This window comes from Lichenostomus cassidix, chromosome Z (genome assembly GCF_008360975.1).
Source record: "Lichenostomus cassidix isolate B80296 chromosome Z, HeHo_3.0, whole genome shotgun sequence".
Taxonomy (NCBI): Eukaryota; Metazoa; Chordata; class Aves; order Passeriformes; family Meliphagidae; genus Lichenostomus; species Lichenostomus cassidix.
This window is the reverse complement of record NC_139511.1, coordinates 74,498,717-74,516,401: the sequence shown is the minus strand read 5'-3', so window position 1 is coordinate 74,516,401 and position 17,685 is coordinate 74,498,717. Positions and strand designations below refer to the sequence as shown.

General features: G+C 48.0%; 1 protein-coding gene and 1 long non-coding RNA gene across 11 annotated transcripts in view; one reads left to right on the top strand and one right to left on the bottom strand.

Moving 5' to 3' along the window:
• NEDD4L (NEDD4 like E3 ubiquitin protein ligase) overlaps positions 1–13,213 on the top strand; it is a 95,857-nt gene extending 82,644 nt beyond the window's left edge. For 6 of the 10 annotated variants that reach the window (XM_085042715.1, XM_085042720.1, XM_085042719.1 and 3 more), the window contains 15 exons: positions 610–664; positions 754–810; positions 4,443–4,501; positions 5,584–5,649; positions 6,119–6,348; positions 7,002–7,123; positions 7,881–7,951; positions 8,055–8,150; positions 9,204–9,277; positions 10,289–10,349; positions 10,649–10,708; positions 11,154–11,261; positions 11,498–11,594; positions 11,847–11,919; positions 12,823–13,213. In XM_085042715.1, coding sequence (XP_084898841.1) covers positions 610–664; positions 754–810; positions 4,443–4,501; positions 5,584–5,649; positions 6,119–6,348; positions 7,002–7,123; positions 7,881–7,951; positions 8,055–8,150; positions 9,204–9,277; positions 10,289–10,349; positions 10,649–10,708; positions 11,154–11,261; positions 11,498–11,594; positions 11,847–11,919; positions 12,823–12,925 — 1,332 coding nt within the window. In that variant the 3' untranslated portion in view covers positions 12,926–13,213. The remainder of the gene's footprint in view (positions 1–609; positions 665–753; positions 811–4,442; positions 4,502–5,583; positions 5,650–6,118; positions 6,349–7,001; positions 7,124–7,880; positions 7,952–8,054; positions 8,151–9,203; positions 9,278–10,288; positions 10,350–10,648; positions 10,709–11,153; positions 11,262–11,497; positions 11,595–11,846; positions 11,920–12,822) is intronic. The other 4 variants (XM_085042716.1, XM_085042717.1, XM_085042711.1 and 1 more) reach the window with 1 other exon arrangement.
• Positions 9,271–15,068, bottom strand: LOC146425255 (uncharacterized). The gene is made up of 3 exons (XR_014846849.1): positions 14,327–15,068; positions 11,381–11,749; positions 9,271–9,619 (listed from the first exon to the last, which is right to left on the bottom strand). It is a non-coding gene; the product is annotated as an uncharacterized LOC146425255 (long non-coding RNA).
• Positions 15,069–17,685: the final 2,617 nt, after the last annotated feature.

Here is a 17,685-nt window from a genome sequence, read left to right as displayed (position 1 = left end):
ACTACAGGATTTAACATGAGTGTCTCCAACAAGATTGCAGTGAAATAATTTCTCCTGTGTATTTGCTGGCGCCCTAGGCTGGCCAGCATTGCCTGTCCCTGCAGCCTGCCATCCGCTCTCCTTTCTGCCCTGCAGGCTCTTGGGATGTGAGAAAAGGGATCAGATGAAAAGGGAAGCACTGAGCACTAGGTTAGGACATTCTTGTGCCACCGGACAGGGAGCCTGGGTTACACATTTACACTAAATAACCCACGTGGCTTTCAGAAGTAGGAGCAGAAACTTTCAAACTGAGCCACCATGGACCATCTGTTCTCTGTGATTGTGTGCTCACAGCAGGAAATGGGTGGGAATCCTGAGGCAAGAGGTTTCCACTTCCAAGCTTTAAAAAATATTCCCTACATGGGATGCAGTCACCTGTGTACTATGTAGGCCTGAGTCTGCCTGGATTTCTGGCTTTGCCATAATGCATCTGGTCACTTGGGGTTTCTGACCTCGTGAGCATCTTTCAGACAATTCCAGTAGGTGTGGGTGATGCATTGCTTCAGGCTGTGTGAGACTGGTACTGTTTCACTTATTCTCTTTTTATTTGGTTTTGTTTCCCATTTCCAGCCTGGCTGGGAGGAAAGAATACACCTGGATGGAAGAACGTTTTATATAGACCATAGTAAGTAAGCACTCAGGTACTAGAGCAAATAGACAAAGGGAGGTACTAAGTATTGAAGTGAAAGCTTTGTGATTTTACTCTTCATTTAGGAAGCCAGGTGTTGATATGTGGAGACATTGATACGAGAGACTTAGTGCCCTCCTACGGTACTGTACATTCACTGGAAACTTGCTTTAATTGGCTCATCAAGCTTTGTCCCTCTCTGACTTGTGAAGCATTAACATTTCCTCTCTGTGGTTTCTTTTGTTCTTGTTGATATTTTGGAGTTGTTGTTGTTGTTGTTGATGATCCCATGGCTTATTTGCACTTAATAAATTAAAATATACACTAGGAATAGAAAATAAGATGAGAAAAGATCCTGTAGCCACAGCTCCACGTATAGGCAGTGGAGCAATTAGCACCGAGAAGTATTTTTCTCTGCTTTCAGAAGGTCTGTGGCAGTGCTGATTCTGATCTTATTTCCTATTTAGAGCATGTGAAACTGCACCAGCCCATTAATATTCTCCAGTTCTGTTAGTGGAGTTCTAGTGTAAGTGATGTTTCATTGTAGATTTGTCTTCCTAGAGCATCTCAGAACTGCTGTGTGAGTTTTGTTGGTGTTTGGAAACAAAGCAGCCCACAAAGGCTGGGCTGGGTCTTCTTACTCTTTTTTTTTTTTTTTGGTTGTTTTTTTCAAGATTTTAAGACTTATAATGTGACATTTCTTCACAGCCATAGCTACCTCTCATAACCATCAGAGGAACATGCACAGAGAGTTAAAACCTAAACTTACCCATGTTTGGCAGAACTAGGTTTGTCCCTCAGTATCAGTGACATTGACTCCCATAGAGATGACAGTATTAAGTAATTTCTAAAAGATTGCCTCTAAAGTAATACCAATGAATCTCTTCCAAACTTCAGAACAGAGTTATTATCCTTTATCCCTGCTGTAATTGCTTTTCCCAACAGAGATCTGGAATAATTCTAACCAGCTGCCACTGAGGATAAAGTCACAGGATAAAAGTGTCCCCTATCAAACACCTGTGTAACTGCTGAGCCTTCCAACCTTTCTTTAAAAGCTTAAATTTTGCAGTCTCCTAAAGCTACTTGAGCATGTGTTAGTCCCTAAAATGGAATGTTAAAGTTGTACATTAATTAGAATTCCTCAAAGAGTTTGCAACTGTTAGAAAGCAAAATTTATTTGCATCTGAATTCTCCCTCTAGTCTCTTTTGATCCGAGTGGATTTAGTTTTAATTCAGCAGTTTTCACAAAAGCATGGCGAAGCTTTTGGTAATGCTGCCTGTTTCCAGCAAATGTCCCTTTGGTCCCAACCCAGTGCTGCTGTGGTGGGTGGGCTGGGGGATCTGCAGGGCCAGGGACTCCTGAACAGTGCCACTGCCAGGACACAAATCCAGCAGGGCAAGTCTGACAGTCATGTCCTCCTTCCCTGATACATTTTGTAACTCTGCTGCATAATCCTCCAACGCCGTTTATCCTATTTTTGAAATGTTTTTCTCATTCCTGGGAGAAACAGGGACCAGAAGTGCTGAGTACCAGTTACTGGTGTTACTGGTGTTACTGGTACCGGTCTGTGTGTGACAGTGAACCCCTCCCTGGCTCTCTGGGCCCTCAGTCACCTTACCTTCCATGGACACACTGTGTTCCCTGTTCCCTGCAGCACACACACACTGCTGCTGTTCCTGGGAGCCTCCCAAGCTACCTGTTGGAAGGAGAACAACCATTTTGCAACCATTTTCCAAACAGTTCCTGGTGGTTTACAGACAGAGTGATGGATGCATTAAATAGGTTCCCCTCAAAGTCTGTCCACATCTACTAGCACCTGGTAATATTCACAGTCTGCATCCATGATTTGCACAAGGAATTAGGGGGAGGCAACCCTTAGTTCAGCAGGAAACAGCAGTGCAGGAGAGGGGAGAGAGGCTCACTGGAATGGGATGGGAAGTCAGAGGGAGTCTGGCAAATGCAGTGTGCAGGAAAAGGGTCTGTAGGGAGAATTGCAAAGTGTTACTTGGAATGGTAATCATTAGCAGAATTTTGGTTGAAAAGGGTGTGAGAAATACAATCACCTGGTCATGAGTTATCTCACCCTGTGATGTATTGACAGGAGTGTCTAAATCCAAGCTGGAGTAACCCTTCTGATGCCATCAGCACTGGGAATGTTTGGCTGTGAGAGTTTTGTATCTGGCAGGGCATCCCAAACTTCAGGGAAATAGCGGGCCCCTTGGAAAGGGAGGGAAAAGAGGGAATCCTCAAAGGCCTGAGAGCCTGGTTTATGACAGAGACTTGTATTGGTGGGAAGATGCCAATTTTTGAAAATTGTGATACTTTTGAAAATGTTCTGCAAAGGAATAAGTCTGTTACCCACGTCCACTTGGGATAAGACAAAGAATCCTGAGCTACAATTCCAGGTGGAGTGGTTCATGCTAGACCCTTGTAGCCCTGAAACACCATTTTTAATATGAAATCCCTGTAAGATTCTGAAAAGAAACTTAGCCTGAGATTTGTTGGTGGCATCGTGCTCTCCAAAGTACAGCGAGCAAAGAGCTGACACGCTGTCAGTCATTTCCAGATTGTGTTATCTCTGATTTCACAGCAAATTGTCACTAATTTGTAACTGCTGGTGTCAAGAAGGAAACCAGAGAACTTTGCAGAAGGGGTTGAAGATGGAAAGGGCCAGGCTGGGCATCTCACCTTGATGGCAGCTCTGCTCCATGCATCTCTGGGGTCTCGAGCTCAGGCTGGCAGCCCTCCAGCATTCCCATAAGTGATAAAGAGCCTTAATGTGTGAAGGGAAATAAAACAGTATTTTACTATTAAATTAACTAATATATCAAATGGCTTGAAATATGCTTGCATCCTTTAGAATTTTCTCCAGTTAATATTTCCTGAATGACACCTTTCAGATCCCAGTCCCTCTTAAACCAGCTTGGGATGCTCAAAACTTACAGGGCTTTTCCAGCTCTAGACATGTGGGAAATGCAATCTTGACTCCTAATATCCAGTTCCTGACCCAGAGCAGTGTCTGTAACGAACAGAGGGAGCACAGGCTGTGGGTGACCAATACCCCACCAGTGCAGGTGGCACCTGGGTTGGGGTTTGGAGCATTGTCTTATTGTTGCAACACCATCGTTTTGTTGTGATTCCATCGTGTTCAGAATCTTGGGAGGAGGAGCTGTCTGGAGGCAGGGAAGGGAGGGTCCCACCATGGTCCTGTAGAACCTTTCCTGTCATGCTCCTGGTGCTCTTCAAAGCTGTAGATGGAAAGAACTGGGCTGTGTTGTGCTGCTGCCAGCATCTCCTTTGGTCATAACTGGGTGTTCTTTTGCACCATAACAGGACAGTTCTGCCTACCTTGACCTTGTCATTAAATCAGAATCTAGGAAAAAATGTTATTCCCTCCAAATTTTTAAGTATTGTGTTTTGGCTGTCTTATGCAAAATTTCCAAACAGGAACTTAGGGTGTCATTGGCAAAGGTTTTGGGTTCCTTTACCTGTCAGACCATGTATCTCCAATCCCAGCCCATGTTCAAATGGACATGTTCACTCCTGCCGACGTTACCATCAAAGCAGTGCAAATTCCCTGGGTTCTGGGGTCGTTTTGCATTTTTCAGTGAGTGTTTTCAACTAAACAGTGTGTTTGGGCTGGGGAGGGTGGGTGGACACAGCCTTTGCTAACCCTGACAGACAGAGCTGTGCAGCAGTAGGGAGAAAAAAACATCAGAAATTCACAGTGTGGTACCAGAGAAGCCATGGGATAATTTCTTTTGTTATTTGCAGATAATAAAATTACCCAGTGGGAAGATCCCAGGCTGCAGAACCCAGCCATCACAGGCCCAGTAAGTACTGCTTGTGGGATTTTCCATTAAATGTCCTGACTTGGGTACAGCTGGAACAGCAGCAGGATTAGGGATGGGCAGCCCAGGAAACAGGAGCTCTGCTGCTCCACGTCCTAAGTCACACCAAGGAATCTCCACTCTAGGTGGATTCAAAGTGTTAAAAGAAAAAAAAAAAAAAGACAAAAAATGGGTCAGTCAGTTTAAGAGATAAAACTTCCTGCAAGGTAAACAGAGATTGAAGATTATCAGCCTTAGAAAAAATCAGCACAGCATTTTACTTCAGTATCAGATTTTTAAAACATTGAGGAGAGGTTCTTTGACTTTTCATGCTGAGTTATGCCAGTTTATGTGAGTTTATGGTGTTCTGAGAGATCAGACATCCAATCCCAAGATGTTTCCTGGCCAAGAGTGGCTTTGTATTCTGGGTGAATCCTCAGGACATTTAAGGGGTTTCAGGACACAGCAGATGAGTCTGCTGCACGGTGTAATTCCAATTGCTTATTAATAATATCAATAATAGTCACTTGTTAGACCATAGTTGCTTCTGGAGGGATTTACCCATTTATCAGGCACTTAAAACTTGAGATCCTCACACACAGCACTGTGCAAATTGCTGATGGGCCTCTCCCCAGAAATGCTGAGCATAAATGAGAGAGACTATTCAAGAGAGCTTGTTTAAAGGAAATGAGATTATCACAGTCCCCTTGAGTGACTGACAGCGGTTTGTGTTTGTTGGTTTTTAAGGGAAAGCAGGAGCTAATCCATTTCACAGAAGCACTAAGGATTCACCTGAATGCTTTCAATAATGCTATTTCTGGTGCCATGACAAACAGAATTACTCAAATTGCATTTCACATTGTGTTTAAGTAAAGGAAACACACAGAATGATTACTTAACAGCTGTAGAAAAGTCCTATTATCATCAGGGTAAAATGATGTAGTTCTGTGGGATTTTTAAATTTCTCCTGGCTGCTGTCCCTCGTGGGTGGGTGTCCCTCATGGGCTCTTACTACCTTTTAAATAAGGTTGGATATCAACCTGCTGAGTAGCTGGAATGATGTGTCCTCCCTGTGCTCCCAACAGGCAGTGCCATACTCCAGGGAGTTCAAGCAGAAATACGATTATTTCCGCAAGAAGTTAAAGAAACCTGTGAGTACAACCAGCATGGGGGGGCTGCAGGACACACCTGCCAGGTTACTCCTTTGTGCTGCTCCTGAAGGGCTCAAACAGGGACAAAACACAAAGAAATGTTTGAGTTCGGATGGGTTCCTCAACAAAAAAACTTCTCAAAGTCTTTAAGACTCACATTTTTCTAGATGAATGCAAATGCCCTTAAAGTAGAGCAAAGTCAAATTTTTTTTTTTTTTTTGTTTGCTTAATACTTTTCTTCTCATTTTCATCAAATATTTACCATAGAAGTCTCTGCAGCACTGTTCTGGAACTGGCCCAGTTCCCCCCATGCTCTCAACCAGTGGCCTGAGACAGCACTGGGAAATAAAAACGAGTTAAACTGGAACATCAGGTGTCTGATCTGGCATTGAGTTGTTACCAGTCAGTAATTTACCCAAAGACTATTTTCCTGAGACTAACAAGGATAATCTAATCTTCTTTGACACAGGCTGACATACCCAACAGATTTGAGATGAAATTACACAGAAATAATATTTTTGAGGAGTCCTACAGAAGAATCATGTCTGTGAAGAGACCCGATGTACTAAAAGCTAGGCTCTGGATTGAATTTGAGTCAGAAAAAGGACTTGACTATGGAGGAGTGGCCAGAGAGTGGTTTTTCCTCTTGTCCAAGGAGATGTTTAACCCTTACTATGGTCTCTTTGAATACTCAGCAACGTAAGTGTGCATTAAGTATTTCTATTCTCAAGGGATAAATGCTACATTTTGCATAAGAGGCAAAGTTGCTCTGGGCAGAAGTAGCTCCTTCTCCCCAGGTTTCCTGGGCAGCCCCAGTGCCCTGTTGCTGCTGCATGTCAGAGAGCCTTTGGAATTGTCCTTAAGAGCCCAGAAAACATGTCCATTGTTCAGACAATTCAGACAATATTGCTCTCAACACCCCTGCAGTTTTTGAGGCCAGTAATGGAGAAGGGACCAATGTCACACGACGGCCTTTTCCTCCAGCTCTGCTGTAGAGGGAGCTCGGAATGCAACTGCTTGTTCACACTGCAGGAGTTGCCCAGCAGTGGCATCCCAGAACTTCCAACTGGGGGCTGCCCAGCTTTAAAATCTTGGAGCAATCCCTTAGTTCCAAGGGAGAGAGGGTGCCTCTTGTCTAGCTCACAGTGGGTTTGGTTTGCTGCTGTGTCAGCCCATGGTGAGAGCATCAGGCTCAGCCCCTCTGGGGAGTGTGGGACAGACTGGAAAGGACTTGGACACAGCCCCACAATAAAGGAAAATGCCCCTAAGCACAAGTTACTTATTAACATGTTTCTCTGCTTATTAAAAGACTTGGTTCTTGAGCTGGTTTTTTTTTTCTTTCCTCAAAAAAGGGACAACTATACACTTCAGATTAATCCTAATTCAGGTCTCTGTAACGAAGACCATCTGTCGTATTTCACGTTCATTGGCCGGGTGGCTGGCCTGGCAGTGTACCACGGGAAGCTGCTGGACGGTGAGTCCTGCTCCTGCCCTGCTGCTCCACGGGGCTTTAGGGAAGAAAATCCACCTGCTTTAGAGCCCCGGGTTCTGGGGACAGTCTGGGACTGTCACTGTGGGGAATGGAGTGTTGATTCATGAATTACAGTAGCTTATTTGAGAAATGGGTTTCATACAGAGTTTTGCTCGTTTCCCCACTTGAGTTAAAACTCCAGAACCAGCATGAGCACTGTCCATGGAGGAAATGCATGGAATTTGGTATCAGTTGATTTCCGTGCAAACCTGCAGCCAAACTGGGGAGGTCAACTGTAGCATATTCTGATACGTAAATTTATTACTGAATGATTTAATGAGAAAATAAGACTTCTGCTGAATTTTGAAATCCCACGCCAAACAGACTTTACTGTCCAGATTTTGCTGAGCCCTGATGCAGCACTTGAACAGAAGAAGCTCATCAGCCTGGTCTTCAGGCTGGAGAGAGAGGAGGGATGATTTTAAAAGGGATAGAGTGCCCTGAGCTCAATTCCCCAGCTTTTGGGCCTCTCTGCCATTAAGGGTGCTCAGTGGAGCATGGTAATTAGCGGATAATAGTTGAAACTGAAAAATTGGACATTCTGTGCCTAAATAAACCTGAGCTGCTGTGATGCTGTGAGCAGTTGCAGGGCTGTTAGAGTCAGGAGGTAACAGGAAATGCTAGGGATGGTACCCTCGAGCAAACATACCTTTTTGGAAGGTGCAGAGCAGGGCAGGTGATGCTCTCCTCTCTCTCCCAGGCTTCTTCATCAGACCTTTCTACAAGATGATGCTGGGGAAGCCCATAACTCTGAAAGACATGGAGTCAGTGGTAAGAGCCTGTTTAACCCTTGCAGTGCTCACAGACCTGTGGGTTTCTAGAACTCTGCACTGATGTGCCCATTTTCAACCTGCCTAATTGTGATCTGCCCTAGGACAGCGAATACTACAACTCCCTGAAGTGGATCCTGGAAAATGACCCTACAGAGCTGGATCTCATGTTTTGCATTGATGAGGAAAACTTTGGACAGGTATGTAAAGGCTATTCACCTTTCAGGACTGGTTGTTGCCAACAAGCACCTCAGTACTGAGCCTCACTGTGTTCCCAGCTGGGACTGGGGATGCCACATTCCTGCCAGGGAGCTGGGACATCTCTGGGACAAGCCAGATGTGCAGCTGAGTGAAATATTTGCAACGAGGAGGAATAAAGAGTCCCACAGTCCAGCTGGGACAGTCTGAGGCCAGGGACCATTTGGCTTTGTGAGGCTGAAGGTGTTCTCAGAGGAGGTGGCAGAGTGACACCAGTGAGGTGCTCTCTGCAGTGCCTGTCAGAGGCAGCTGGTAGCACAAAGAGAAGCTGCCAGATTTTAAAGGGTTGTAGTCTGTGGGTATCTTTCCCCATTACAAAGGAAAAGGTTGCAGACATTAATAAATTAATTGGCTTGGAGGTTTTTATGACTTTTTTAGCATCTTCCCTTTGTTCACCTAGATCCTGGCTCCAGGTACAACTGAACCTGAGGACTGTAGGGCCTTCTATAAAAACTGACTGGAACATTTTAAACCATGCACTCAATGTCCTGTCAATAACATTCTGACTCACTTCCCAGTGCTTCCTGCCTTTTTCCTGAAGCAATATAAGGTTATGGGTTACAAGGAGAACTAGGCAGAGTATTGAAGCCAAAGGATAGAGAGGTTTTGCAATGCACTGGTTGGGTTTGGGCAATTTTATGTGTGATCTTGCTTATTTTATACATTTATACATCTTGCTTATTTTTATACACTTATGCATTTATTTTTCACATTATAAATAAATAACTATTATAATGTTTTATATATAAAGTACATATTTCATGGTTATATTTGTATAGAAATGTATCATGTCATTATAAATAATAATTATAATAAACTTTTTAGTAAATAGCCAGCCTCTTTCTGCCAGCTTTCCCTCTTGTCATGGCAAGTTGGTTCAAAAGCATAAATCAACTTACTAATGATTTCCTGATACTGCTTGTAAAACACTGCTCAGGGAGTTCTGGGAGAAACAATTCCTCAAATAACAGGTTTTTTGGTCTTCTGAAACACAGACATATCAAGTGGACCTGAAGCCCAATGGGTCTGAAATCATGGTAACGAATGAAAACAAGAGGGAATACATTGAGTGAGTATCATTAGGGAATATGTCTGGGGGGAAGGAAGAACAGTTGTAGTTACAACTGACCCTGCTGCAATTCCTGTAGTTTGTACTACACTAGGGAGTGTGGGAAAAGACAAATCTTACTGTTAAGATTGTTTATATCCAGTCCAATATAAGAACCAAAATAAAAATAAAGACTAAATTAAATTACATGCTTGGTTTTCCTGAAATTCCTGACCATGGAAATCTTCTCCAACATCTGGCTCAAGCTTTGATGAGCCAGAAGGTACTCTCCAGGCTGGTCCTCATCCCATCGTCCTCCTCTGCCAGTCACAGACCAGAGCTTGGATTCCAGTGCCAGTGTTCCTACCAAAAAAATGGCCAAATCTGAAATTAGGTTTACTTTTCAGCTTTCTCAGTTTTTCTGCCTAGCAGGATGTAAAATGCTAAATTCAGTTTTTGCCGCTGGCATTTTTAATTAGGGCCTTTTCCAAGGTGAAAGACATTAAAATTACTACATTCATGCAAATTGGGAATTCATTTCCATTGCTTGGACCTGGACCAGTTCTGTGCCTGGAATTGAATTTTGATGCCTGGACCTGTGAGGTGTTTGTGCTGTGGGTGGCTGGCACTGAAAGCAAGGCATCCCTTTGATGCTGCAGATTATTTCTTTATTTAAAGGTGAGGTGCTGTGTCCTGCCAGCTGTCCTCAGAGCTTGTAGACTTTGCTGGGAATTGTTAATTACCCAGTGCTCTGGAAGAATAAAATGTCTGCTCACTCACCTACAGCAGTGAAAATATTCCCACTGTGACTTGGTCATAGTCCCTGGGTTTGGTTTTTTTTTTGTTTCTTCAAAAATTCCATCAGTCACAGCCAATTAATTGGAACAATTGGCAAAAGCAGCTCAGTTTCCTGAACTGGCTGAAGTTGTAAATGACAAACTGAAAGCACTGGGGTTGCTGAAACCTCTGAACACTTGGCTGAGACCTGCTGGTGAGTTTGTGTTTCTGATGGGGATTTGTTTCTCTCTGCAGCTTGGTCATCCAGTGGAGGTTTGTCAACAGAGTGCAGAAACAAATGAATGCCTTTCTGGAGGTGAGGCTCTTTAGCTCCTTTCTTTCACAAAAATAGGGATTTTTTTCTAATGCAGATTTCTTACCCACTGGTGTCTGCATGAAGGGAGTGAGGAGCTTGGCAGGGAATGCAAATGGAATACTTACAGTTTATGATTTTACAGTTTTACCTTGTGTAAGAATATATCATCTTCTCCTTATGAGAATGAGGTCATTCTCCTTCAAGTTTAATTACTTGAGCTTGAAGTAATTTGGTCATTGATGTTTTTAATTAGGATTTACGTGGGGTAAAAGTTCTAACTTTGCTCTGCTTCTTTTTAGGGATTCACAGAACTGCTGCCTATTGATCTGATTAAAATTTTTGATGAAAATGAACTAGAGGTGAGTCAATTAGGTGCCCTGAGCTGACAGTTCTCAGACAGATGTGCCACATTCTGGGCTCTTCAGTCATCCACCCCTCTCCCTGAGGGAATGTGCAGACACAGCTGCCTCGCTCAGAGTGGGAAATCACATGTTTCTCCCCAATTAATAAATAAAAATGACATTCAAAGCACTGCACTTACTCAGGGAGGTGGTTGGGGGTAAGTAACTTAGTGGATCACTGCCATCATGCCTCTGCCAGTCACACTTGAGCCAAACACATTATGCAGTGTGCAGCCATCCTCCAGTAACTGGAATATTTTGGGAATTCTCCTCAAGAGAAGGTCTGAGTCTCCCCTGTGTTAGCATAAATGTCAGAAGGTCAGAGCCCTGAGAGGCAGTGACACCTTGTTACCCTAAGAGGAACAAACCCTCATTAACATCCCACCGTTTTGCTTCCCTGCAGTTACTGATGTGTGGCCTTGGTGACGTCGATGTCAACGACTGGAGACAACACACCATCTACAAAAATGGCTACTGCCCCAACCATCCTGTTATCCAGTGGTTCTGGAAGGTAAGACTGGCCCTGGAAGTCAAAATTACTAACCTGTTTGGCAATCATTTTTCTTCCTGAAAGCTGCTGAGAATATGGGGAGGGGTGTTCCCACAGGTGAAGGGCAGGTATAGCTATACCTGGGAGCACAGACAAGGTGCAAAAGGTGATCCACACTGGCTTGGGGCTGCTCTTTAGCCCTGCCCTTCCAGGCCAGGGTGGGAAGATGAGGCTGATGGTTTCCCTTTTGCCAACAGGCTGTTCTGCTGATGGATGCTGAGAAACGGATCCGGCTCCTGCAGTTTGTGACCGGGACGTCACGTGTGCCTATGAATGGATTTGCTGAACTTTATGGTGAGCTGCTCGTGGCACGATGGAAATCCAGCCAACCTCCAACCCCCAAACAGCACTGAGGTTTAAATGTTGATGTCTGAGCTCACTTCCTCAACTCTGAAACCAGCTCATCGGGCTTGGAAAGAAATCACCACGTTCCTGATGCTTTAATGTACCTGTAAAAGGGAAAAAATTCAGTCAACATTTCATGTTAAAAGTAATGTTCAGGCAGTCTCTAATTTCTGTTTCATGTGATTGTCATTTTTCACCCAGGTTCAAATGGTCCTCAGCTGTTTACAATAGAGCAGTGGGGAAGTCCTGATAAGCTACCCCGAGCTCACACCTGGTAAGTCACCAAAGCATGAATTTCAGAGCTGCTCCTGCAGTGGATCAGCTTTGGATCAGACAGCTTTTGATCCTGTGGGTCTCCAGTGCCTTCACAAACTGAGAAACTGGAGGATATTTTGTTTTTCTGCATCCTAGTAAGTGGATGTAATGAACTACAGCAAGTCAGATGTCACCAGTCATAGAAAACACATAAATTGGAGAATTTAAAACAAATGTAAGGTTGTAAGATAATTTAACCCTGATTTATAGATTTTGCAAACATTTAAAAGCATTCAGTACAAGTCTATCTTGCTCTGTTGCATTTCAGGAAGGTGGCTTTTTAACAAAAAACTGTGTGAATTGAAAAACTAATTTATATACTGTCAGTACAGACTGGGGATCTTTCTGTGAAACTAATCATTCCAAAGAATAATGAGCTTTAATAAAAACAAACCTCAAAACAAAACCACAACAACACTACCCTGAACACACTCCAAAATCAACCCATCCTCTTTGGGTTCCAATTCTCTGCTAGCTTTTACCTTTGGAAGACTTTCTCTTGGATGTTTAATTTTCTTTCCTCCCACAGAGAACAGAGGCTCTGTCCTCTAAATCCAGAATACTTTTGCTGAGCCTGAAGAAATGGGTCTTTTGACAAAGATTGTTTTCCATCAGCTAAATACAGCGAGGGGCTTTCCACTGTTTTTTTTCCTTTCCTAGGTGTTTTTTATCAAATTCCTGCTTGTAGCTTTGCAAAGGCAGGCAGCACACAGTTACTGGAGAGCTCACCCTGGGCAGGATGTGGTGGACCACAAGCTGCATTCTTTATCAAGGACACCTAGTTTTTCCAACCTTCTCTATTTCTTTCCAAACTCTCTTTTTCCCTGGATTATTAAAGGATTCCTTTCCTTGTTCCTTCCAGCTTTAACCGCCTAGACTTACCTCTCTATGAATCCTTCGAGGATCTGCGGGAGAAGCTCCTCATGGCCGTGGAGAACGCCCAAGGGTTTGAAGGGGTGGATTAACTGGAACTGAGCCCATTCCCTCTCCAAGCACGTTCTGCTGGCTTTGGCACCTGCCCGAGGGACTCCGAGGGACTGTGGCAGAGCAGTTGCCCGGCCCTGGGCTCTGGAGCAAACCCTGGCAGTGTGGGGACCCGAGCCCCGAGGCTGGGACTGTCACCTGGGGTGGCCTTGCTGATGTTCCCGCAGCAGCTGCGAACTGATCATGTTTCAGCAGGACTTACTCTATTTATGTTGTGCCTCTGTAGGCAAAGCCCTTAAATAAATATTTTACACAATTTCTAATGACAATGAATGGAATTAATCATTTTACAGGTATAGTATTACAACTTATGTTTACTTCTGAATTGATTTAGCCATTTTCAGATTTTCTTTCATTACAATTAAATATCATATACTTGGAAAAATGAGCATTTTTCTTAATTTCATACCAGACTTTTTTTTTTCAAAGCACATTGAGCCTTGTGTTCCTAAATCATTAGGAGAGTAGGAGAAAGCTCTGTTGGAAGCTGTTTCTCCACGGACTCTCTCTTGAAAGCAACTCTTCATTAAGCACATCACTGTTGTTCTGTATCCAGAAGTATGGGCTGGATGTTGCATTTTTGTATAAGTACTAGAAGAGTGTCAAGGCACAGCAGAGCCCTGACACAGCATGTCCAGATCTCTGTTCTACCAAAACTGCCTCATTACTGCCAAGCTGTACATGTGCTACAAAGCATCTGGGCTGGGGTTGGCATTAAATCTTTTAGGAAAATGTGCTGAACCCTGTCATTCTCTCTGTACAGTGATTGGTTTTCCATCCTTTTCTCATTCCTGTTTGCAACAGAGGCGTTCTGAATGCAATCTGGCACTCTGGAACACAGCTCTGTTCTGGCTCCTGTTTGTGTGCAAATGAACCTAATTAACACTGGGGTTGTTCGTTTATAACTGCACTGATTCTAAAGGCACTTTCTGTACCACCAGGAAGGCAGACCTGGTTTGAGCATAAACATTAATGGGATTTTACTCCTTCCCACTGCACATGTCCTCCTGGTGCAGGATCTGTGAATTTGGCTGCTGCTGTATAAAAGAAAACACAACCAGCTCTAGACCTGAGCCTGCAGACATGTTCCTCAGCAATTGCTTCTGTGATTTCTTTTTTACTTACTCACAAAGATTTATTTCATAGACACTGCTGTCGAATCCATTTTGTTACCTATGACATGTTGCATGCCGAAACTATAATGTCTGAGTTGCATCTGTTTTGTGGCGGATTAAAGGTGACAGATTTGTGCTTGCCCCAGTGCAGTGACATGGTGACAGCACTGCTGGAGCAGGGTGACCCACAGCTCTGCCCCAGCCTGTTCCCCAGCAACCAAGCAAAACACCACTTGCCAAAACAAACTTCCACCTCAGTGCCCTTACCTGTGTGTTCAGACTGTCCAGCCACACTGCAGAGCTCCACATGCAGGAACACCCAGCTGGAAAGAAGCCTTGCTGCCACTAACAGTCAGCAAATGGTCCCAAGATGCCTGAGGAAGATTAGAGGTAGTACTTGAATGCAGTTCAAGATTCCTCTTCTACTAAATATGCTTCCTGACGTTCCTGCCTGACCTTTTCCAACTGAGGCATGAACTGGAACACAAGGCAGTGGTAGATAGGAATGCTGGACTGACTGCTTGCCTCTGGGGAGAGAATAGATAAAGACACTTACTCCCTGTATGTTAAGCACAGCTGAGTCTAATATGGAATGCCTTGAGGAAAGTGTCCAACTCCAAAATTTGTTTTGTCTTGTGGAGGGAGGATTTTTGGTGAAGTTTGCTGCCATCCATCAGAACATAGGGACTGCTGGGCCTTTCCTGGTGGTGAAGCTGCAGTGCCCTGTCAGGCACAAAGGCAAGCACCAGCTAAGGCAGGTTATGTTTAACAACCCACCATTCCTCCTGGTGTGCCCTGGCCTTCCCCTCTCCTAAAACAGGTTTATCTACACCAAAGCCCTCTCAGCCCCCTAGACATGCACAGTGCCATCTGACTAGAAGGGACTGGGGATTGCAGCACTGAGGCAAAGCCCACCCCATGAACTCTAAGTACTGAGGAAATTACTGTTCCACAGATTGATTTTTCCCAAGGAGTTTTTAACTTACCAGCAGAGCCCTTCCCCTACCCTCAAACCTTTTGGGCTTTCTCCATAAGAATTCGCTGCCAACGCCGGCCAAAAAAAAATTCCCAAACAAACCTCCCCTGCCACTGCTGGGACCGGTGGGCTTTGGGGGACCGCGGTGGGACCGCAGCCAGAGCAGGAGTGACAGCACCGGGCTCGGCCGGTATCCATCCCCATCCCTCCGAGCTCCTGCGGGCCCGGGGTGGGGCCGGGGCTCTGGGGGGGATCCCGGAGGGTCCCCGGGAGGAGGTGCCCGGCAGGTACCGGGCGCGCGGCTTCGGGGACAGTGCAGGTATGCGGGGCTGAGCCGGGGCGATGGTCGTGCCCCGTACCGGGCAGGGCTCGGGGCGGAGCAGGGGCGATGGTCGTGCCCCGTACCGGGCAGGGCGGAGCTGGGGGCGATGGTCGTGCGCCGTACCGGGCAGGGCGGGGCCGGGGCGATGGTCCTGCCCCGTACCGGGCAGGGCTCGGGGCGGAGCCGGGGGCGATGGTCTTGTCCCGTACCGGGAAGGGCGGAGCCGGGGCGATGGTCCTGCCCCGTACCGGGAAGGGCGGAGCCGGGGCGATGGTCCTGCCCCGTACCGGGCAGGGCGGAGCCGGGGCGATGGTCCTGCCCCGTACCGGGCAGGGCGGAGCCGGGGCGATGGTCCTGCCCCGTACCGGGCAGGGCGGAGCCGGGGCGATGGTCCTGCCCCGTACCGGGCAGGGCTCGGGGCGGAGCCGGGGCTGGGCCAGGAGAGGCTGGGCGGTGCGTTGGGCGCGGCTTCGGGGGCTAAGCCCTAACCTGGCTCAGGTGTGCGGAGCCCCAACCCGGCTCAGGTGTGCGGGGCTCCAGTGCGGCTGCGCGGGGCGAAGCGCTAACCTGGCTCACCTGTGCGAACCGAGGTGACTTAAAGGCCGGAAATTGCCTCCGCCGCCATTTGCTCTCAGAGAGCGCGGCGCGGACGGGAGCTCCCTGTCCGCGCTCCTCTCTTCTACCTATTCTCCTTCTTTCTCTCTCTTCTCTTCCCTCTCCTGTCTTCCCTTCGTTCCTCGCACACCCCTCTGTCCTCTTCTGCCTTCTCCTCTTCTTCTTTCGTCTTCCCTTCCCTCTCCCGTCTTCCCTTCTTTCCTCCCTTGCCTCTCCGTCCCCTTCTACCTTCTCCTCTTCTTCCTCTTCCCTTCCCTCTCCCCTCAAACCTTCCCTTGCTTCTCCAAACTTATCCCACTCACCCCTTCGTCCTCTTCTACCTTCTCCCCTTCTTCCTCCCTTTTCCCTTCCCTCTTCCCTTCTTTCCCCACGCCTCCGTCCTCTCCTGTCCCTACTAATCTACCCCTTTTACTCTCCCTGCTCTGTCCACCCTCCCTTTGGGGGAAAAGGGACCTTTCCTCTCCCCTCCCGTTTCACTCTACCTCTCCTAATCTTCTGCTATTCCTCCTCATTCCCCGTCCTCTCCTTCTCTCCCCACCTGCCTTCGTCCTTGTCCCACCCTGACCACCCTCTCTGCCCCCTATTCCTTTCCTCCATCCCCCTCTCTCCATCTTTTCCCCACAGCCGCGGGGCTGGGGGCGCCGGGGCATAATAAAGCCCAGAGGGCCGGAGCCCGGCGCCCCCCGCCCTCGCTGGAGCCCCCCACACGGGCTGTGCCCGCACTGGGGGCTCCCCGGGGGGGTCAGGGTGGGCCTCCTCCTTAGGAGGGGGTCCCTGGGGGTGGGGGGCTGGGCGGGGTTAGAAGGGCCCCTCAGGAGGGGGTCCTGGGGGGTGGGGGTTAGGAAGGGCCCTCATTAGGAGGGGGTCCTGGAGGCCCTCCGGGAGGGGGCCCCGGGGGGGATCCGAGGAGGGGGTCCGGGGAGGGGGCGGAGACTCCCTCCTGCCCCGCCCCCTCCCCCGGACCCCCTCCTCCGGAGGGGGCTCACCCCGGCCCCCTCCCCGGGGACCCCCCTCCCCCGGAGGGGGCCCTGGGGGAGGAGGAGGGGTCACGTCACTCTGTTCCGTGAATACACATCTCTAGAGATCGCCAGTCAAACGAACGCACTCCCCCCTCTGCCCCCGGGCCCCGGTCCGGGGGAGGGGGTCCCGGGGAGGGGGCCGGGGTGGGTCCCCTCCGGAGGAGGAGGTCCGGAGGAGGGGGCGGGGACTGGAGGGGGGGAAGTCCCCCCCCTCCCGCCCCCCCCCCTCCCCCGGACCCCCTCCTCCGGAGGGGGCCCCCCAACCCCCGGGGACCCCCTCCCGGAGGGCCCACCCCCCCGGGCCCCCTCCTCCGGAGGGGCTCCTCCTTCCCCCCTCCCTCCCCGCCCCCCCGGGACCCCCTCCTAAGGAGGGGGCCCCCCTAACCCCCAGCCCCGACCCTCCCGGGGAGCCCCAGTGTGATGTGGGGGAAGCCGGAGCCCCGGCGGTGTCGGGCGGTGCTTGTGAACTGCATGGGGGGACCCGCCGAGCGGGCCCGGCCCCGTGTGGGGGTTCCAGGGAGGGAGGGGGGCGCCGGGCTCCGGCCCTCTGGGCTTTATTATTCCCCGGCGCCCCCAGCCCCGCGGCTGCGGGGAAAGAAGGAGGGGGAATGGAGGAAGAGAACAGGGGGCAGAGAGGGTGGTCAGGGTGGGACAAGGACGGAGGGAGGTGGGGAGGAATTCGGGGAGGAATACG